The sequence below is a fragment of the Schistocerca nitens genome, chromosome 4, assembly GCF_023898315.1.
Source record: "Schistocerca nitens isolate TAMUIC-IGC-003100 chromosome 4, iqSchNite1.1, whole genome shotgun sequence".
NCBI lineage: Eukaryota > Metazoa > Arthropoda > Insecta > Orthoptera > Acrididae > Schistocerca > Schistocerca nitens.
The window spans coordinates 979960119-979984182 of record NC_064617.1 but is presented as its reverse complement, the minus strand read 5'-3'; the positions used below and the strand labels follow the sequence as shown (position 1 = coordinate 979984182).

Here is a 24064-nt window from a genome sequence, read left to right as displayed (position 1 = left end):
TCAGAACCTTAGGCCCCCTGCAAAACCTTTCACCTGACTCCATCAACCTCCTGACCCCACCGACACCCCACACCCCTACCTTCTACCTTCTTCCTAAAATCCACAAACCCAATCATCCCGGCCGCCCCATTGTAGCTGGTTACCAAGCCCCCACAGAACGTATCTCTGCCTACGTAGATCAACACCTTCAACCCATTACATGCAGTCTCCCATCCTTCATCAAAGACACCAACCACTTCCTTGAACGCCTGGAATCCTTACCCAATCTGTTACCCCCGGAAACCATCCTTGTAACCATTGATGCCACTTCCTTATACACAAATATTCCGCACGTCCAGGGCCTCGCTGCGATGGAGCATTTCCTTTCACGCCGATCACCTGCCACCCTACCTAAAACCTCTTTCCTCATTACCTTAGCCAGCTTCATCCTGACCCACAACTTCTTCACTTTTGAAGGCCAGACATACCAACAATTAAAGGGAACAGCCATGGGTACCAGGATGGCCCCCTCGTACGCCAACCTATTCATGGGTCGCTTAGAGGAAGCCTTCTTGGTTACCCAGGTCTGCCAACCCAAAGTTTGGTACAGATTTATTGATGACATCTTCATGATCTGGACTCACAGTGAAGAAGAACTCCAGAATTTCCTCTCCAACCTCAACTCCTTTGGTTCCATCAGATTCACCTGGTCCTACTCCAAATCCCATGCCACTTTCCTTGACGTTGACCTCCACCTGTCCAATGGCCAGCTTCACACGTCCGTCCACATCAAACCCACCAACAAGCAACAGTACCTCCATTATGACAGCTGCCACCCATTCCACATCAAACGGTCCCTTCCCTACAGCCTAGGTCTTCGTGGCAAACGAATCTGCTCCAGTCTGGAATCCCTGAAACATTACACCAACAACCTGACGACAGCTTTCGCATCCCGCAACTACCCTCCCGGCCTGGTACAGAAGCAAATAACCAGAGCCACTTCCTCATCCCCTCAAACCCAGAATCCCCCACAGAAGAACCACAAAAGTGCCCCACTTGTGACAGGATACTTTCCGGGACTGGACCAGACTCTGAATGTGGCTCTCCAGCAGGGATACGACTTCCTCAAATCCTGCCCTGAAATGAGATCCATCCTTCATGAAATCCTCCCCACTCCACCAAGAGTGTCTTTCCGCCGTCCACCTAACCTTCGTAACCTGTTAGTTCATCCCTATGAAATCCCCAAACCACCTTCCCTACCCTCTGGCTCCTATCCTTGTAACCGCCCCCGGTGCAAAACCTGTCCCATGCACCCTCCCACCACCACCTACTCCAGTCCTGTAACCCGGAAGGTGTACACGATCAAAGGCAGAGCCACGTGTGAAAGCACCCACGTGATTTACCAACTGACCTGCCTACACTGTGATGCATTCTATGTGGGAATGACCAGCAACAAACTGTCCATTCGCATGAATGGACACAGGCAGACAGTGTTTGTTGGTAATGAGGATCACCCTGTGGCTAAACATGCCTTGGTGCACAGCCAGCACATCTTGGCACAGTGTTACACCGTCCGGGTTATCTGGATACTTCCCACCAACACCAACCTATCCGAACTCCGGAGATGGGAACTTGCCCTTCAGTATATCCTCTCTTCTCGTTATCCGCCAGGCCTCAATCTCCGCTAATTTCAAGTTGCCGCCACTCATACCTCACCTGTCTTTCAACAACTTCTTTGCCTCTACTCTTCCACCTCGACTGACATCTCTGCCCAAACTCTTTGTCTTTAAATATGTCTGCTTGTGTCTGTATGTGTGGATGGATATGGGTGTGTGTGCGAGTGTATACCTGTCCTTTTTTCCCCCTAAGGTAAGTCTTTCCGCTCCCGGGATTGGAATGACTCCTTATCCTCTCCCTTAAAACCCACATCCTTTCGTCTTTCCCTCTCCTTCCCCTCTTTCCTGATGAGGCAACAGTTTGTTGCGAAAGCTTGAATTTTGTGTGTATATTTGTGTTTGTTTGTGTGTCTATCGACCTGCCAGCGCTTTTGTTTGGTAAGTCTCATCATCTTTCTTTTTAGATATATTTTTCCACGTGGAATGTTTCCCTCTGTTATATATACGGATGGATATGTGTGTGTGTGTGTGTGTGTGTGTGTGTGTGTGTGTGCGCGAGTGTATACCTGTCCCTTTTTCCCCCTAAGGTAAGTCTTTCCGCTCCCGGGATTGGGATGACGCCTTACCCTCTCCCTTAAAACCCACATCCTTTCGTCTTTCCCTCTCCTTCCCTTTTTCCTGATGAAGCAACTGTTGGTTGCGAAAGCTTGAATTTTGTATGTATGTTTGTGTTTGTTTGTGTGTCTATCGACCTGCCAGCGCTTTCGTTTGGTAAGTCGCATCATCTTTGTTTTTTACACATCATATTTTTGTCTATTGCATCACATAGATTTTGTATTTTGGTGGAAATGTCATCAATAAGCACCCATGGGACAGAAAAAAATTGGGAACCAATAAAACAGAAAATTATGAAGATTCCACATCAGACATTTCTTCTTGAGACTGTTTCTCTAGGCTATAGAATTGACAAGTCCTGTTAACAGCTATCAATGCAAGACAAGCAGCCACTCCTTAATATAGCCAACGACTCAACCCAGTAAATTTACAAGAGATATATACAGCATGCTCCTTGGAAACAATGCAAACCAACTTAAGCCCATATTACAAAGCAAAGTCCAGTCTATTCTGTATTAAAATTCCACTTATGACAAATAGAGGTCAAAATAGTAGTACCTAAGCCAAACTGGTCACATGATCCACAGATCTTATATCCTATCAGAAGTGAATCAGACCAGCATTTGGCTGCTTTATATGCTAGATTATGATGTGGTCTTGTCAGAGGGTGTTCCTGATGACAACTATCGTCTGACTAGTGGCATCACTGCAGTTGTCAGTAATGTTATGCAAGCAATGCAATTTCCATAATGACTGACCATTTCCTGACCATCAACAGAGAAAAATATAGGCGTTGCGTGGTCCGGAGGACCCACCACTGTGAGTGGCATCAGATTGCTGTCTGTGGGTGCTGTTACAGAAGGCCTGGGCACAACAAGTTTTGTTGGAAGTTGTACGAGTTACCCTGCAACCGGAGGGTTTATGGGAGCGGAGAACCAGATGACTGCTAACCAGAATGACGGAGATGAAATTGATTTTTGTGGCACGACCAAACTATGTGGGTGGAGCCCGTGGAAAACATCACAGACCTGCATGATAGACCTGCAGGACCAGGTTGAGTGGCATCTGAATTCACAAGGCCCAACTGGGGCTGGCCACCCGGAAGGAAAAGATCTCGGTGATGACATGCACTGGTGGAGGGCACAACACAACACAACTGAGTGGGTGCAGTGAGAAAGGCTGTTAAGGAGCTCTGGTGCAGCCTTCAACCAGGAGACCCTGTAAGTTGCTAGAAAACCATACAGGCATTAGGTGCAGTGTCCTTGTGAATGGCAACTGAAAAGTCGACTTTTGTTCAAGTCCACTGGCTAAGAGATTGCACAGTAAATCTGTCACACACAGCAGCTTAAAGAACACATGTACAGGTTGTATTTTAGTCATTTTGCTGTTTCATGGGTTGTAAATTCAAAAAGCATGTGAAGAGACTATTCCAGAAACATTGCCCATGTTGGGTCAGCTACCACCAGAAAAATTACTGGATGAGTGACTTGGTTGTGAGTAAAACTGTAAACATTAATAGCAAGGACACATGATGGGGCTATAGGCCTAAAGATTTGTCTTGGCTGCCTGCAACTGCAGCAACCATGAACAAAAGTAAGGAGACTAGTTTAACAACACACAAGAACCAGTATCCAAAAGTAAACTTGCAGGGTGTTTGCTTATGAAATCATCTAAGTTCATTTGTTGGGTTGCATCATGAGGATTCAGCACTTCTGCAGATATATCACTCACTTGGTACACTTTCATAGGTTGGATGTAGCTGCATTGAACTGATATAACATACCTCCTGCAAGTGTCCCTTTCTGCCACACCTGTGGCAATGTTGTGCACCAATGAGGGCAGCCGTTGCATGCTTGGCTAATGAAGCAATTTTACAACTGGGCACCAACACTGACAATCATTATTGGCAGTGCTGGTGCCCAGTTGCTGGTGTAACTGATTACAAAGTCAAGCAGGCCATGGCTAGATGGCGTATAGTGTGGCTAGTGCCAGAAAGCTGACAGCCCCCACATCCTCTTCCATAATAAGCCCAACTCTGGGCTGCATGGGTAGTTTCGTGCCTCAGAAAGAGTGCAAGCTAATTTAAGTTCGTATTCCAAAACAAAGTCGAGTCTACACCTTAGAAGGTTCTGTTATGGGAAAAAAAGATCCACGTTAACAGTATCTAAGCCAAACTGATTATACCACACAACTGACTCATATCATCCCTTGGCTGGCTTAGATGCTGGATTATGGCATGGCCTTGTCAAGTAAAGTTGCACCACCTACTCTTGTTTCCATAGTGATATCGTGCTGCTCCACTACAATGAGAAAGCGACAGTATTTTTCAAACTGGTATTTCTGCTAAATTTACTGTTGCAGTCAACTCAGCTTGAATAAGAAAAAAATAGCTTATAGCAGTTCAATTATGGTTCATTCTTAATGTAGTTTCTAATAACTGGTTCTCTTTGTTAATGTATTAATGGAACCATTATGAATCCATGAAAGTTTTCATTCATTATGAGAACTATGGAACATGGAAGATGAATCAATAATGGAGTTGGAAATTCAATATGGTTCTGTACCTTCCTTTAACAGTACTCCTACTAACTGAGCTTTTTCAATGCACCACAGAAGCCAATACAAATCTTCACCATGTCACTATTTCTGCTTTACTGTTTCAAACACTGCAAAAACATCCCCACAATGAGGAGTGTGTCATAAATACAACATAAGATAGCTTACTGAAGTGTAAATATGAAGATAATTAAAATTTTATTTCAATACCTGGAGGCTTTGGCTGGCATATTAGATTTCAAATACAGGTTAAGTGCAGTTTCATAGTCTCCTTCTCTTTCTTTAATTTCTCCTGCTTTGTCTTCCTGTTTTGATTCCAGTAACCATTTCATATACTTATTACGTAATTCTTCAGACTTAGGATGACTCTTCATTTCTGCTAGTTCAAGAGCTGTAAAAAAATCAGTACAGCACACACTATCATACAATACAGCTAACAGAAACACATAAAAATACTTAATGACTAAAACAAATCTCAAAAGTAAAATCTACATGTTGCAAACTAGTACAACAATTATGAAAAGTCTTCTAATTAACTAACTTTTAATAATCTATATCTACTTAAACACTCTGCAAACCACTGTGAAGTGCATTGCAGAGGTACTTTCCATGCACTCCGTATTATGGTTTCTTCCGGCTCCATTCACACACGGTGCACGAGAATAATAACTGCTTAAATTCCTCTGTGCACACAGTAATTTGTGTAATCTTTTCTTTGCTATCACTATGTGAATGATATGTAAGAGGCAGCTGTATATTACCAGCTTCGTAACTTAAAACTGGTTCTTGATAAACTATGTAAGCAGGCTTTCACAAGATATTCGGCATCTGTCTTCAAGTATCTTAGGCACACTCTCCCATGCGTCAAACAAATCTGTAATCAACATTCATTTTCACCCTATTTGCATATGCTCAATATTCCCTTATAGTCCTATGTGGTCTGGGTCTTACATACCAAAGCAGTATTCAAGGCCGGATAACATGGTGTTCTGCAGGTATTCTTCCTTTGTAAACTTATTACATTTTCTCAAACAACGGAAACTCCAGGTTGGAATAACAACAATATGAATAATAGGATAGATTGCTACTCACTGTAAAGATGACTCACTTAGTTGCAGACAGGCACAATGAAAAGACTGTTATACATGCAGCTATCAGTCAAAGCCTTCCTCAGCAAAGAAAACAAACACACAATAAAACACACCTCATGCACACTCAGATGCCACAACCCGCAGCTATGACTGGAATGTGACAGACATGTGAACAGCAATCTAGAGTGGGCTGGAGAAAGTGAAGGGATGGCATGGTATGGGTGGGGGGAGACAAAAGCACTGTCCGGCAGAGCATGCAGGGACCAAAGATGGCCGCCAGGGGTCAAAAGCAGACTACACCACCCTGTGGCACAACATGCTGCGGAACATAACATGTTCAATTTCAATGGCTGCTTCACTAACTGGGCCAGCTGGAACCTTACGTTGACCACCAGCATTTCTGAGCTGTGCAGATGGGACTTATTCTTGCAATACATAATATCTACAAAATATAAAAACGCAGTATATGAAGCATGCAAAAAGGAATACAGACATCTCAACCTGACACTGACAGGAAGTGCGAAACAGCTAAGCAGGAATGGCTAAAGGACAAATGTAAGGATATAGAGGCCTATATCACTAGGGGTAAGATAGATACTGCCTACAGAAAAATTAAACAGACCTTTGGAGAAAAGAGAACCACTTGTATGAATATCAAGAGTTCAGATGGAAACCCAGTTCTAAGCAAAGAAGGGAAAGCAGAAAGGTGGAAGGAGTATATAGAGGATCTATACAAGGGTGATGTGCTGGAGGGCAATATTATGGAAATGGAAGAGGATGCAGATGAAGATGAAATTGGAGATACGATACTGCGTGACGAGTTTGACAGAGCACTGAAAAATCTAAGTCGGAACAAGGCCCCGGGAGTAGACAACATTCCATTAGAACTACTGATAGCTTTGGGAGAGCCAGCCCTGACAAAAATCTACCATTTGGTGAGCAAGATGTATGAGACAGGTGAAATACCCTCAGACTTCAAGAAGAATATAATAATTCCAGTTTCAAAGAAAGCAGGTGCTGACAGGTGTGAAAATTACCGAACTATCAGTTTACTAAGTCACAGCTGCCACATCTAACATTAATTCTTTACAGATGAATGGAAAAAATGGTAGAGGCCGACATTGGGGAAGATCAGTTTGGATTCCGTAGAAATGTTGGAACACGTGAGGCAATACTGACCCTGTGACTTATCTTAGAAGACAGATTAAGGAAGGCAAACCTACATTTATAGCATTTGTAGACTTAGAAAAAGCTTTTGATAATATTGAATGCAATACTCTCTTTCAAATTCTGAAGGTGGCAGGGGTCAAATACAGGGAACGATAGGCTATTTACAATTTGTACAGAAACCAGATGGCGGTTATAAGAGTCGAGGGGCATGAAAGGGAAACAGTGGTTGGGAAGGGAGTGAGACACAGTTGCAGCCTATCCCCAATGTTATTCAATCTGTATTTCGAGCAAGCAGTAAAGGAAACAAAAGAAAAATTTGGGGTAGGAATTAATTTTCCTGCCTGCAAAGCAACGGGTCATCTTTACAGTAGGTGACATATCCTATTCCTTGAATTGTTATTACATTTTCCCATTAATCTACCAATGGACTGAGGCCCATCACCTGCTTTATATGCAATATGCCTATGAGAGCATTCTATTTCATAAAGCTACAGAGTCTTACATCCAGGTATTTGTACAAGTGCATTCCCTGAATGAAATATCTGTTATTTCTTTATTACTTTAATCCACCAAATAGAAACAAAAATGTGTATAAAGTGAATTTCTTCAGCTTGTAATAAATTGTGAGAACAACTGAGCTCATCCTGTCTGTCCTTGACATTCAGAGGACAGTAAATAATGGTGCCCTGGTTGATTTTGTGTTATTTGACTTTCAAAACACCTTCAGTACAGATCCACATTGTCACTTAGTTACAAAAAGATGAGCTTAATGCATACTGGACCAGGTTTTTGAGTGTATTCAGACCTTCCTAGCAGAAAGAAATTGACGCATTGTTCTTGATGGAGTGAAACTCTCACATATAAAAGCAACTTCAGGAATACCCCAAAGGAGTGTTATTGGGCCATTATTATCAAAATACGTATAAATGTCTTATGGATAATACTAGAAGTTTTGCAAGGTTTGCTTCGGATGTTGCTGTTGTATATGGGAAAGTTGCAAATAGCAGCAAGTGCAACAAAATGCACTGTTCAATTACACTGTTGACGATCAATCACTGGAAACAGTAATATGATAGAAGTTATGCAAAACTGGAATTGCTTCATAAAATTAATTGTAGGAGAAGTAGATGTTAGACTGAGATTCATCTGAAGAATCCTAAGGAACTGTAACTCATTCACAAAAGAAGTGACTTACAAACACTCATTCGAACAATTCTTCAGTGGTGCTCATCTGGAATCCTTACCAGCTATGATTAACAGAAGAGATAGAGAATATCAAAGAAAGAGCAAAAAGTTTCATCACATTCATTTAGTAAGTGTGAAAGCATTATGGAGATGACAACTTGGATTGTCGGGTGTTCTGCCGGATATCAGCATCGTTTTTGCACAATATTTCAGTAACATAGCTCGTAACCTTCGTCAGGTGTGACCAGAGACTGCTGCTTGAGAGGACCTGGTCCAGTAATTATGTGTGTGGACTTCCCCCTCCACTGGCGGTTGCAGGCATTCCCTCTGCAGTCTCCGCCCACTCGCTGCGGCCTGCTGGAGCACTACCATTCCGTTTTCTATCTGCTATGGTTCTGGACGTTCCCTCTGTGGTCCGTGCCCACCAGACCTGCTCCTGAGTGTTCCATCTTCGGCCTAGTGCGTTTGGAGTTCTGTCTGGGTTGCCAGGCATTCATCCTGTGGGCCTTTCCCACTCACTGCGATCTTCTGGAGCATCGCCATTCCACTTTCGGTCCACCGTAGTTCTGGATGTTCCCTCTGTGGTCCGCACCCGCTGGACTCGCTCCCGGACGTTCCATCTTCGTAGAGCCTTGCACTCTGTCTGGGGATCGTTTTCTATATCCATGCCTTCAGCTCTTCTATTCATGGAGTGCTGCAGCTGTCCCTGTTGCTCCTTCAACAATTCCAGAGCAGGATCCCAGGCTCTGTTTAGCTGGTACCCCATGTCGCAGTTCATGAGACTGTCAGTTACTTTTATCTCTATCGATTCCCTTATAACACTATCCCAAAATGCTGGCATTTGATTTGTTTCTACTTTTCGCTAGCAAGTGGATACACGCCCGAGTGACAGCTGCAGCTGTCCCTGTTGCTCCTTTAATAATCCCAGAGCAGGATCCCAGACTCTGCTTATCTGGCACCCCATGTCGCAGTTCATGAGATTGTCAGTTACTTTTGTCTCTATCGATTCCCTTATAACACTGTCCCAAAATCTGGGTGCCTGTGCTAGAATTTTGCTTTCATCATAATTCATGGCATGATCTAGTTCTAAACAGTGTTCAGCAATGGCAGATATCATCACCTGTCTTAATCAGGTGTGCCTTTGATGTTCGTTGCACCTGATATCCACTGCTTCTTGTCGTCTGGCCAATATAGGACATGCTACACTGACAAGGTATATTGTAAATGCCTGGTTTCCGTAACCCCAGGTCATGTTTAACATTTCCTACCCGTCCCCTGATCTTGCCGGAGGGACAGAAAACACACTTGATGTTGTGTTTACAGAGGATCCTACTGATTCTGACAGAAATAGAACCAGCACAGGGCAGGTACACCACCTTCTTTGCTTCATCTTGCTCTGTTTCTGGATATACTACCAAACAAATTGAGATGGACTCCAATCGATATACTACCAAACAAATTGAGATGAGACTCCAACCAGTCACTACACCACTATTTAATTCAGCTTTTAACTGCAGGTGCGTCTGGCAGCACAGTCGTTGCCTACAGTGCATGCACGGGAGGCCTTTCTGCGGCTCCTAGTAGGGGGCATCAGAAGCATCGCATTGCTCCCAGTCTCATAAATTTCGATGCTGCCGTGAGATTATCATCAGTTGTGCGTTGCAGCAGTGGCAGCAGCAACTACCACCACCTGAAGATGTCGAGAAATTGCATCAATAAAATATTGTGCGATTTACACAATATGATCCAGCGGCAAACCTGAGAAGTGTATTTGCAACAGATCTGTCAGGAAAGCCTGAAAAGTCACATCTGGTAACTCTATGGGGAGGAGATGGCCAATGACATACATGAGTTTGACAAGTTGTGTAATAAGAGAGGTAGACTGTTGTGCACTATGGCGTTTTTATTGAGATGCCATGACAAACAAACTGTCCCAATGTTTGCTAAATTTAAAACATAATATTGGCTCTGCAGCCACTGTTAGAATTAAACAGCAGGTGAGTGCAGCTCTAGTGAGAGAGAGAGTACGTTATATAAGACAGGAACTGCACATGGTCTCCACGAAATTACTGTCACTGCAGCTGAAATTCTTTTCAAAACTCTCAGCTGTATTCTGGGATTAGACAGATAGTGCCACCTGAGAGCTAGCTGAGTGGTCAAAACAACAAGCCAAGGTTCGCCAAATGTCAAAGTATACTCATCTCGAGGCCCAGTCACAAGAAGGGAATACACCACGTCGACACATTGTGTTTAATCTCACAGATAGAATCCTGGATGAGGCAGCTGTTGCAGTGCTCAAGAAAGGTTTGAACTATGCACCCACACAACAGACACCTCCAATCTGAGATGTCATAGCTGGCATAGAACAGGCAATTTTGAAACATCCCAGTGACATTGCAGTAGAGATTAGGAGCGACACCTGCTAAATTTTAACAAGGGCCCACCAAGAAAGTTTAACATCAGCTCAGCAGCAAGGAAGGCTCTGCAAGACTTGAGAATGGACAAAGATTTCGTCATTTTACCTGCCAACAATGGGAACGCCACCATCCTTCTTTCACAAGTTGAATACAACAGCAAGATGGAGGCGCTGCTTGATGATCCTGCCTGTCACAAGCTAAGAGAGGATCTGACTGGCAAGATCAGAGAAAAACATTAGATCTTCTCAAGAAGAGTTATATTTCTTCTAACGTGATTAAGAGCCTACACCAACAGGCTGCAGTTACCCCAATACTTTTGGCCCATCCAAGATACGTAAGGATGGGTCTCTTCTTTGCCCATTGGTGAGCAACATTGGAACTCCTACCCATTTTCTGGCCAAAAATTTTATTACACTGTTGTGATCTCCTATAGGCAAGTGTGATCATCATATCTGGGATTCAGGGGACTTCATAGGATGTCTGAAGACACTTAAGCTACAACCGTTGGATCTTTTGGTTAGCTTTGATATTGTACACCTTATCAGCAGCCAGTTTGAGAAAGACATTGTGGCATTGCTTAAACATGTACTTACCTCAACTTATTCCTTATTCAATGACCAGTATTTTGAACAAGTGAATGGTGTCGCCATGGAAAGTCCTCTGTCTCCCAAGGTAGCCAACTATTTTATGGAACACTTTGAGGAAAAGGCACTGCAGTTGGCAAGTCTCAAACCATCCTGCTTCTGGCGGAATGTAGACGATACGTTTGTGGTCTGGCCCCAAAGAATAGAGACATTACCTGTGTTTCTCCAGCACCTGAACTCACTCCATCCCAATTTACAGTTCACAATGGAAGTGGTAAATGATGGCACTTTGCGTTTCCTGGATGTCATACTTAGAAGAAAAGCTGATGGTACACTACGACATAGTGTCTATTTCCAATCAGCTCATATGGAGTTTTATTTGCACGCCGCAAGTTGTCATCACTCTGCGCAATGACTTAGTGTCTTGTGCCCTTTGGTGCACAGAGCACATGTGGTCTCAGATGCCGACAGTCTACCTGGTGAGCTATAACACCTAAGAATGGTATTCCGACAGAATGTCTATTCCGACAGACAGATTTGCCAAGCATTCCGTTCTAAGCAAATTCAAAGCTGGGATGTAAATAAAGATGTAGAGGCACCCACTGCAATGGTGTTCTATTTTGGCAGCATACCTTCATGAATAGAAAGAACCCTCAAAAGACATGACATCATGTGTGTTTTTCAGCCACCAGCAAAACTGAGGAATTGTGTTTGGTCAAAGATGACCTTGATCTTAGGAAATACAGCATGTACAAGATACCATGCCAATGTGCAAAATCTTATATTGGGCGGACATGCAGAACTGTGCAAGAACATTGTGTCAAACATCATCGTCACACAGGCCTGGGGCAACCTGATAAATCAGTGGTAGCAGAGCATTGCTTCAACACGGGCATCATATGTTTTACGAAAAGACTGGAATTATATCCCCAGCATAATCTTCCTGGGACTGTGTTGTTAAGGAGGCCATACATATCCATACAGTGGACAATCTTGTCAACAGGGATGCAGGTATTCAATTAGAGTATCCTGGAATCCAGCACTGGCTGCCATTAAATCAAAACAGGGAAAACGAGAACTTCTGATTCATGATGTAACGCAACACGCTGCTGAGATTTAATTCAGCTTTTAGCCTCAGGAACATCCGGCAGCACAGTCATTGCCCACAGCACATGTGCAGAAGGCCTTTCTGCGGCTAGGAGACCTGCTTTCCTCCAACTGCAAGCATCTTCCCATGCATGCATACTGCCTGCTCTGGACCTCGTAAATTTCGACACCACAGCGGGATTATCGTCAGACACACCTTGTAGCAACTACCACCACCTGAAAATCTTGAGCACTTGCATTGATGAAATATTGTGCGATTTACACAATATGATCTGGCAGCAAACACAAAAAGTCTATTTGCACGGACACAAACTCATTACAGAATATATTCAGTTTCAAGCTAGCACCAGGCTCATTTAAAAATTCGCTTCAGTCAACATTTTTTAAGCTTTCTTTAAAATCTTCAGTAGTTTTGTCATTAATCGGTCTTACTGTTACCTTGTAACACTGAAAATAATTGATTATTGACAGTATAAAGTAATTGGATAGATAAAAAATCTACTCAGCAAGCAACGGCAGGAGAACGCACATATGGAAAAGATCTTAGGTATGCAAGCTTTCAGAGCCAGTGGCTCCTTCTGGTAGAAGGGTTGAAAGGTAAGGAACAGGGGTGAAGGAAAAGGCCTGGAGAGATTTAGGAAAAGGGACAGAGTTCGGGAAAGTCACCCAAAACCCATGGTTAAGTGAGACTTACCAGATGGAATGAGAAGCAAAGACTGATGGTTGGGAACTCCGCCAGATGAGATTTGAAAACCTGAGACTTAAGATGGAAGACAAGGTAATGTGGAAGACAGAGATTACTGCTAAAACATCATGAATGAGTTAATATGAGTGAAAAGCTATGCACATTGTATGTAATAAGGGGTGGGACGGGGACGGAGAAACATAAGATGGGTCAGAAAATGAAAGATGTAGAAACTAACATGGAGTGAAGAAAGGAGTGGTTACTGCGAAGAAATGCTGAGATGGAAGAAATTAATGATGAATGCCAGGTGGGTGATAACCAAGGAATGTTGTAGCACTAGTTCCCAACTGTGGGGTACTAAGAAACTGATATTTGGGGGGAAGAATCCAGATGAAGTATATTGTGAAACAGGCACCAAGGTCATGACTGTCATGTCGTACAGCAACAGGAAATTGTGTGTTGCTGGTATACACACTCTGCCTATGCCCATTCATCCTAACTTATAATCTGATGGTAGTCATGCCAATGTAAAAGGCCGAACAATGTTTACATATCAGCAGGCATATGACATGTGTAGCTTTACAGGTGGCTCTCCCTTTGATAGTATATGTTTTGCCTGTTACGGGGCTGATAAAGGTGTTGGTAGGAGGGTGCATAGAGCAAGTCTTGCAGTGGGAGCCGTCACAGGAGTAGAAGTCATAGAGTAGGGAGATGGGTGCAGAGGGAGTGTAGGGTCTGACAAAGATATTGCAGAGATTCAGAGTGTAGGGAAGCAGCATACTCACGCCTTATAAAATTCACATCAGTCTTTCCATTGTGTGCCAGCCTAGTCCGTTGTAACTAGCTCTGACGTCATAAATATTGCGCAATACTTTAAAATGAAGTAAATAACCTGAAATATTTCTAGCATGTCAGGAGTAATACAAAATCAATATGTGTTGGATATCAGTTCAATAACTTTAACCATTTTTGAAATTTTGATGTTTTTCTGTAAAAATCATTGGCGCAACAGAAAAGAGCTAGAAACTTAAAAATTTATATTTAGATTCCGTTTGCATATTAATTTAGTAGAAACAGTTTGCATAATAATTTAGTAGAAACAGTATTCTGGATCTCACAAATTAAAATTTTAGTTGAAATTCATGATTTTCTAGTTTTTGTCTTAGAAATTAAGGAAGCAAGATAGATTAAGTAGGCGAATAAATAAAGCTAGGATGTTTAAATTTAAGTAGAAGGGAGATCCGCTACAATCATAAAGATGTGAGAAGTTTCAACTGAATAACTATAAAACTGTAGCGATAGCGTATCTCCAAAGGGCAAGTTCAGAGCTCGTCTACTGCGTGTAGTGTAATTAAATTAATTATCTCGCCCAAAATATTTGACTTAGGCATGTCAGACTTTTATTATGATTACTTACCTGTGTGCTGATTGCACATTTAAATGGGGAGCTTCTTTGGCCATCAGCAAAGGAAGCAATGATTTATTCGATAACTTAAAGTGGTGCATTACTAGCCCAGCGGCTAGTCGGGAGAGCAGATTTGATCAGGCGTTCCCTTAGCCGTCCGCACCGCGGCTTTATATGTAAGAACGCTGCAGGAGAGAAAAAAGGCCCCAGTTCTCTCCAGACGCTGATTAGCGCACCACCTGTGCCGGGAGTCGCGTCGCATTGGTATCATTGATATAAACAGCCTCGGATGCCGTAATAAGTTACTCGGGATACGCGTAATCATGAAATTGTTTTCGAGTGAAGTGTTAATTTTGGGATGACGTTAATGATCTATCTTTAGTTTGCGTATGTCGTATTTTCAAATGCCGCCACAGGACAGGCATTCTACCATTATTAGCGTGGAGTTTGATGAACATTATCATCAAATTATGGCGAGCATTCACTTAAACATTTAATTTGAACAGTTATAGTTGCATCAGCGCATTAGACTGTGAACTGCTCTGGTAGTTGGATTGTGTGGAATTCTTTTTGGTCTGTGACTTTCAGAATATAGTGAACATTTTAGAGAGAATGGTTTTTGATTATGAGTCCCAGACAATCTCCTAATTCCTCAGAGCTATAAGCTGTAGCTATAAATGTATTTCTCAGATGAAGTGGGCACTAGGAATTCTAATTACAGGCTTCACGTTTTCCTAATCACTTTCTGGTTGCCAATATTGTAGTTAGAGAGCCAGTGTTGAGAACGGGAAACAACAGCATTAAATAAATAATAGGAACATTAAAAATTATTCCACCCGCCGCCCCACAAGAGGGTCAAAAAAAGCTATTCCAGATGTGCTGGGCAAAATCTCAATAGAATGGATCTCATTCCAGGGTATGATTTAAGACCATGACTTCCTAAAATCATTCCCTGAAATGAGATCCATTTTGTTCGAGATTTTGCCCACCACACCTAGAATAGCTTTTTGTCGCCCTCCCAGTTTCTGCAATATCCTTGTCAGACCCTACGTTCCCTCTGCATCCATCTCCCTACCCTACGGCTCCAACCGATTTGTCTGTCCCCTCTCCAGCACTTGCCCTACACAAACTCCAGCTAGCACCTATACCAGGGAACACCTATACCAGCCCTGTAACAGGCAAAACATATACTATCAAAGAGAGAGCCACTTGTGAAGCTACACGTGTCATATGCCTGCTGTTATGTGAACATTGTTCGGCCTTTTACATTGGCATGACTACCATCAGATTATAAGTTAGGATGAATGGGCATAGGCAGAGTGTGTATACCAGCAACACACAATTTCCTGTTGCAGAGCATGCTGTACAACATGACAGTCGTGACCTTGGTGCCTGTTTCACAACATGCGCCATCAGGCTCCTTCCCCCAGACACCAGTTTCTCAGAACTCCACAGATGGGAACTAGTGCTACAACATGTCCTTGGTTCTTGCCAACCACCTAGCCTTAATTTACATTAATTTCTTCCATCTCAGAATTTCTTCACAGTAACTACTCCTTTCTCCACTCCATTTTAGTTTCTACATCTTTCATTTTCTGGCCTGCCTATCTTTTGCCGTCCTCCTACCACCTCTATTACATAAAATGCACTAAGCTTTTGACTCTTATTAACTCATTCATGACGTTTTACAGCAATCTCTGTCTTGCATATTATCCTGTCTCCCATTTTAAGCTCTCTGATTTTCAAATCTTGTCCGGTGCAGTCCCTAACAATCTGGTTTTTCTTCTCATTCCCGGGTGAGACTCCCCTGACCCGGGGTTCTAGGTGACTTTTCCGAACTCTTTTCCCTTTTCCTAAATCTCTCCAGTCCATTTCCTTCACCCCTCTTCCTTCCCCTTCAACCCTTCTGCTGGAAGAGGGAGCCACTGGCTCCGAAAGCTTCTATTCCTAAAAGCTTTTTTTTTATATGTGTGTACTCCTGCTGCTGCATGCTGAGTAGATTTCCTACTCTAGACCTTACTAAAGCATTTGACTCAGTGAACCATGAACTACTACTAAGCAAACTGGAAACTTACAATATAAATGCCACATCCATACAATTACTGATCACTTATCTAACCTATCGTCAGCAGTGTACAAAGCTGAGTTATGAAATTAATGGTCAGATCAAACATTTCCAGTCCAGCTACGAAACAGTAAAACAAGGTGTACCTCAGGGCTCCGTATTGGGCCCTTTCCTTTTCCTGGTCTACATTAATGATTTAGAGGCACCTCCACACTCCCAACTAGTAAGTTATGCAGATGATACCTCACTTTTGTTCTTTTGCAAACAAACTAATGATTTGACATTGGCTGCAACTGATGGCTTAAGTCAAATAACTACTTACTTCTATGATCAAGGTCTAAAAGTCAATATTAGTAAATCCCAGCTATTACCATTTAAACTAGGTAATTCATACCAAACCTGTATTGATAATATAAGTGGCATCAAAAAAGTAGACAGTGACAAATGTAAATTTTTGGGGATATACCTAGACAAAAATCTTAGATGGGTAGTACATACCAATGTTGTATGCAATAAAATCAGAAGTTCACTGCACTTAATTAGCAAACTATCAAAATTAGTCTCTGAACAGACATTAAAAACTGCTTATTTGGGACAATATTTGCATATATTAATTATGGAATAGAGGTATGGGGATGTGCTGCTGAGAGAAACATGAACAGAATCCTAACACTGTAGAAAAGAGCAATCAGGACCATGCATCGACTAGGATACAGAGATCCATGTAGGGAAACCTTTGTACAACATAAATATCTAACTGTATACTCCTTGTATCTGTACAAACTAATAACATTCTTTGTGGACCATAAAAATAATGAAGCGAAGTGCTCTGATGTGCATGCCCATAACAGAAGACAAAAAGATTGCTTCTTCACAAACAGAACTAAACTAAAGACAACTGATCATAGACCTTGGATAAATGGTCAGATATGGTTTAACAAACTGCCAAGTGCTATAAGATGCCACAGAGGTAAAGTATTCAAAAGGGAATTTAAATCATTCTTAACTCTCAGATGTTTGTTCTCACTGAATGAACACTGATATTAAAAGTAGACCTAACTCTTCCATCTATACAATGTACTATTCTGAGGTGAGTGTAATTATATTATTTTTGTAACAACGTGCTGTAAATTCAGATACCTATACTATGAAACAACTGTATGTTGCATTATGAAGTACTGTACCATATATTGCCACGTGTGTCACCCTTAAGTGGCTTCTTGTAAATGTGAATTGCAAATTCCTATTCTTTGTACAAAAATTGTATAAAAATGCTATGACATTTGCAAAAGTCGCCAGTTGGTGACTATATGCAAAAAAAGACAATAAATAAATAAAAAACAATTACTTTTCACTGTTATCTTAGTGTTTCTGATCTGTACATAGAGCAAAGTTACATTAGATGACTACCGTGCATTATGATCTGACCGTTCATTGATCACATGATAGGCATGTCTTTATTTAACGTCTGCTCTTTGTAAGAATACTACTATTGTGGGCAACTCTGGAAGTGAAATCTATGATTACTATTACATTATAAGTAGGTAACAGCATCTCTGGATCATTTTTCCTGTCAGATACGTTCAAGAAATTTACATCAAAATTACCACAGGCTGATAGTCCCTCCCTTCTGTCCGACAGAGAGCACAATAATCCACCAAAATTTTTCATGAAAATTTCCCAGTTACCCAGTGGAGACCTGTAAAATGTAGTAGATTAGTATTAAAGCCAACCTTAGCCATATGAAGTTCATGAGTGTTAACTACTGATTGCATGCTAACTACAGATTGAAATAAAATTACTGTTAAGCAGTTGTACCATTATTCCATAATTCTAATATATCATTCCCCTCTATATCATATCTATTTCAATGCCTTCCACAATGTCAAGCTACCTAATGGTGCTGAAGTAAAGTTGCAAAGTGTGATAGTGACCCTAAGTTGCTTGTCAGTTGGTTGTCTAAAGGGGAGATGGAACTCACAAAGAAATAGCAATTATATGATCTGTGATATGACTTCCAAAGTACCAAAAACAGGGAAGAGTAGCAGAATGAACAAAGAAAAACTAATAGAAATGAACATTATTCTCATGAGAAGAATAAATGAGTTAAAATAATGATGATAACAGAAGTATCATCTCCTTTTACATCAACATTACCAGTACGTGTACTTTTGTAACCATCATACACTACCTCTCTCATCATTCAGCTGACTTCAGAGTAACTAACTATATCCTCACCCATAACTGTTTCTCCTTTACTCACAATGTAGCACTTAAAACCAAACCAACTGAGACCTGACAAGACTTTGACTCTCTTTAATTGTGCCCTAAAATGTGGAATATCCTCACATCTAACCCCCCCCCCCCCCCGTCCCCCCCCCTATGCCACTAACAATCGTGTTTTACCACTTATCCAGCAGAGATACTTTCTTTATCTAATCCTGTGCCGCTGTTGTTCCCAGCTTCTGTCATATGTCATATGCACATGGAAAACACAGATGCAAGAGCTGCCCAAAACAAATACAAAATATCTCTTATTCCAGCATTATCACTCCAATTGCTACCCCATCACACACAGGGTTAAGTTTCACACATACGGTTAAGTTCCAAATCAGTGACACAATCCACCAGCTTCTGCCTACATTGCACAGGCTCCCATGTCTGTATGGCCATTAATCAATTATCCACCCATTCATTCATCCAGCAAATTGTTACCAAGGACCAAATAAATCAGCATTGTCAGCATAATGTGGTCCATTCCAATAGCTGCTTCACAACCTCAGAGGAAGCATTTTGTCTGAACATTCACCTGGTAACCGACTATTTTTACAATACAGTATGCCACCCAGCATCTTCCCTGTTTCATAACTGCTCGACTTTCATCTTTGATTTTCCATAAATATATTCATACTTACCTCTTCCGAGGCTCCAACGTACCTTTATACCCTGCCCATCCTTATTTGCTTCTGTTCCCTGAAGAAACTGCCTAGAGACCTAACCAGTACATTATTAATCCATCATTATTGACTACTGTTAGGCCAGTGTGAGACAAGAAACAACAGGTATAATTTTTTATCCTGCCTGTATAGTAATTTAGAGTATGAGAATTAACAATTACTAAATACTCATGTCTTACCTTCATCCCATTTGTGAAGTTTCTGGTACATTTCAATTGCTTTGTCAAGATTGTTGTGTTCAATATATATGGCTTCAGCTTCTTTGAATGTTTTATTGAACATTGCCATACGAGCCAACACATCAGGACACAGCATTCCATTACCACCTGAAAAAATTTAAAATTTAGAAAACATCTAATTTGTTTCTAAAAATAACAAAGAAAATTAACAGGAAAGCTAAAATTTGGAATCCATTTTAGGCCAACAAAAGAAGCAGTGAAAACTAAATTATGAGGATTTCTTAATATTGCATCAAGGGAAAATTCAACTGAGAAAACTAATAAATATAATACAGAATGGCTGGACAGTTCTTAACAGCAGAAAATAGACTGTGAAATTGAAACAAGAGATAGTTGTTTAATGTATTGTCAATATCACTAAAAATCAAGTAAAACAGCAACGCCTCCCTTGTCCTCACTCAAAATGAATCCGCTCCATCCTGGTGTCTGAGTGATCCACCTATCGTTCTTAATCATCCACACTCTATATCCCTCTCTCCCTCAGGAAGGAATGTCCTGGCCAGCAATCCTGTTAACTTTATAATATAATGTAAATGGACAGAAAAAAAATCTACTCACCAAGCAGTGGCAGAGGTACACACACACACACACACACACACACACACACACACACACACACAATGACTGAACTTTCACAAGCTTTCTGAGCCAGTGGCGCCTTCTTCTGGCAGAAGAGTTGAAGGGGAAAGAAGAGGGTGAAGGAAAAGAACTGGAGGTGATGGTTCAAATGGCTTTAAGCACTATGGGACTTAACATCTGAGGTCATCAGTCCCCTAGACTTAGAACTACTTAAATCTAACTAACCTAAGGACATCACACACATCCATGCCCGAGGCAGGATTCGAACCTGCGACCATAGAAGCAGCGCAGTTCTGGACTAAAGCGCCTAGAACCGCTCGGCCACAGTGGCCAGCAGAACTGGAGAGAATTAGGGAAAGGGGTACAGTTTAAAAAAGTCACCCAGAACCCCCCAGTCAGGGGAGACTTATTGGACGGGATGAGAAAAAAAGACTGATTGTTGGGGACTGCACTGGACGAGATTTGAAATCCTGAGAGCTTAAAGGTGGAAGACAGGTTAATATGCATGACAGAAATTATCAGCAAAACATTGTGCACGAGTTAATAAAAGAGAAAAGCTAAGTGCATTGTATGTAACAGAGGTGGGAGTGAGTATGGTGAAAAATAGACAAGTCAGAAAATGACAGATGTAGAAAACTGAAATGGAGTGAAGAAAGGAGTAGTTGCTGTGAATAAATGTGAAGACGGAAGGAATTAAATTAAGGCCAGGTGGATGGTGAGAACCAAGGACATGTTGTAGTTTTAGTTACCACCTACACCTAAAACAACCTAACCTAACATAACCTAACCTTCGTTCTCGCCACCCACCTGGCCTTAATTTACGTTAATTCCTTCCATCTCAGCATTTATTCACAGTACCCACTCCTTCCTTCATTCCATTTCAGTTTTCTAAATCTTGTAAAACAAAAAGATAACTGTATCTGTCAATTTGAAACAGTTCTGATGATAATGCTGTGGCGTCGATAGGTTGTATCGACCACGATTAACACCAGCTTTGGACTCTTATTGCTCTGCCAAGCCTCCATGTTAGTTTTTAGTTCTGTTCTGTATCGCAAGCTGTGTATACATATATGACTTACTGCGAAATATATGTCTATGTGGAATTTAATGGGGATAGTTATTGCATTCAACTGATAATTGTATCCCGTTCCCATACTGGGGACCCCGAAGTTTCTACGTCTTCCGCGACTTCCACGCCAGGTGTTGCAAATCAACAAGTTATGCGCACAACGCCATGGCTAGCTCATCCAATGCTTTGTTCAAAGATTTGGAAGCACAACAACGATTGCTGGACATCTTTATTCCTTCGTCAACGACCGGTTCTACATTAATTCACAGTGTTTCGCGATCTCCAGCCACGTTAACTTCAAACTTTGTCGCTCTACAACGGTCGAGTGCTATACCGCTAACACAAACAATGGATTCAGGTTTCGTGTTGCTGGACTGTGCTCACCAACATGTGGAGTGTGAAGTGAATAATATTCAGAACTGTGTACCTACTGATCAATCGTATAGCGCTAAAAGTGATCTACATTCGCACACATACTTTGACTTTCAACGGACCACAATAACAGTTACTGTTGTGCCATGTGCAGCACCGCCATTACTGCAAAATGCACCCGGCCACTATCAACCACAACCTGTTCCAGTTTTGCCTCATTGGCAAACTAATCAAGAACATTTTAGTGTACACAATTCTCCATGCTCACTTAAGAAGAACTTAAACTTTGGTCATACAAGTTACCGACCCACAGCCCCCTGTCACACACCCCTCCCCATCCCCTCTCGCAGGGGGCCCCGGTTTCGGTCGCTCAGCCGCTCGCCTCTCCTACAGCACCGCCTGTGTCTGCCACGCTTGCCTTCCGCATTATGTCTGGGGTGAGTCAATTCAATTCAATACCTGTAATCTCTGGTCCAGTTTACGGGACCCCCGCACGTATTGCGCAACCGCTTGTTCCCACAGTACCGACCGTGCCAGCTGCATCGTGTTTTTGCGACACATCAAGGACAATGCAACCCGTCGTTTCTACGGAAGTGCTAGCCAGTAACACACCTACGCTTACTGTGCCGGTCTGCTGTACGGCCCCTCCAACCACGGACCAGATGGTTTTCCAAGGGACACTGAAGCCCCCTTCGTCCCCTTCCCCTGGTCGTCTGCCGAAGCTGCCTCCTTTACATCAAGACAACCCTGTATCAGGGTTTGCGCTTGTTGAGCATTTTTTTGAGTTGCATCATGTGTCCGATGACAACTCTAAATTCCTGTGTCTCGTCATGCACCTCCATGATCACTCAGACTTAATTTGCGATCTACTCCTCTCGCCACCGCCTCCATCGAAGTAGGAGTTCATGAAGAAAATGATCATGGACCGACTCGCCTGCTCACCACAAGAATTAATCATCAAGATCTTGTACAAGGAACACATAGGGGACTGAACTCCATCACAACACTGGTGCCGCCTTCAGTTGCTCGTGAGTGAGCAGACAATGCTGGACGTCACTCTGTGGGCAGTATGGTCCGCCAAATTGCCTACCGACCCACAGATTCACCTGCTACCACACTCCTTCAAGTCAATCGGCTCTCATCTCCGCATCGCAGCCAAGCTGTATGCATTAATATGAGAACACCGACCAGCTCACCACTCACCACTGTTCGGCACATCTGCTCCTGTTTACCTGCCGTCTGCTGGCAGAGGCAGAGTTTGTTCCACATCCATGCTTTCTACACCACCTGGCAGTATTCTCTTGCTCTCTCCAGCATCCGAACATTCCAGGATCGCCCACGCACCATACATGCTGGTATACACGCCAGAACAAATCAACAAGGACAAGCCTCTTCTGCTGCCGCAGTCAGCACCACCACCACATCCGGCTCATCCCTACTGCTTGTACCACAAGGTTTTCGGCGATAATGCTACGAAGTGCCAGTTACCTTGCCAGCACCCAAGCTGACTGCAGGACCCAAACGACGCTGAGTCCTGCAGGGAACCTCACAGGTGTCTCCATACATTGCACTCTGTCCACTCGTCCGCCCAGACAAGCAGTTGTTTATACGTAACTGACATTTCGTCACGGCTCATTTTCCTAGTCGACACTGGTGCTGACGTGTCTATCATACCTATATCGATGGCTCCCCCCATCTTTTCACTGACGAGGTCACTTCTGCGAGCTGTCAACGCATCAACGTTACAAACCTCAGGCTCTGTCAAAGTTACGGTGCATACATATCCTTCTCTGTGTTTTCCATGGACTTTCTACATTGCTGACATCGATGAACCAACTCTCGGTATGGATTTTTTGTCCCATTACAAACTCTCTCCAAACGTGGTTCAGGTCTCGGTGCTACACCATCCCACTAAAACTCAGACACTGTGCACCTGCACTTATGTTCCACGTTCTGTTTCTCTCGTGGCATGTGAGTTAGTACGCAAGTGCTCCGCCCTCACAAGCGATGTTGTGACCTGCGTCACTAACCTACTGTCAGAATACGACTCAGTGGCACAATTCCACCGGGAAAACGACGAGCTGAAATAACAAACAGCACACACTTACAACAAGCTCGTCACAGCACATACCTCGCTGCTGAAACTGCAGTCCACAGTACTGCCACCTAACCTTGTTTCTCCAGCAGACACCAGCTCGGACACTCAGCAGCTTGGTCCAAAAACATTAACTGCGTGTGACGATTCGCATCCAGTAGACACTGCACCCCTGACGCGCTCGCCATGTTCAGTGCCATGTGTTTCAAACAGTGCTTCTAATGACAGTCGTGTGTGCGATACAACCACATCCACAGCGCAGGCAGCCGTCCCACGTG

At 42.6% G+C, this 24064-nt stretch overlaps 1 protein-coding gene across 1 annotated transcript in view; it reads right to left on the bottom strand.

Moving 5' to 3' along the window:
• Window positions 1–24064, bottom strand: part of LOC126253687 (intraflagellar transport protein 172 homolog) — a 305113-nt gene that overhangs the window by 170402 nt on the left and 110647 nt on the right. The window contains exons 13-14 of the mRNA XM_049955213.1: window positions 19612–19758; window positions 4977–5157 (exon numbers count right to left, since the gene is read on the bottom strand). Of these exons, the coding sequence (XP_049811170.1) occupies window positions 4977–5157; window positions 19612–19758 (328 nt within the window). The remainder of the gene's footprint in view (window positions 1–4976; window positions 5158–19611; window positions 19759–24064) is intronic.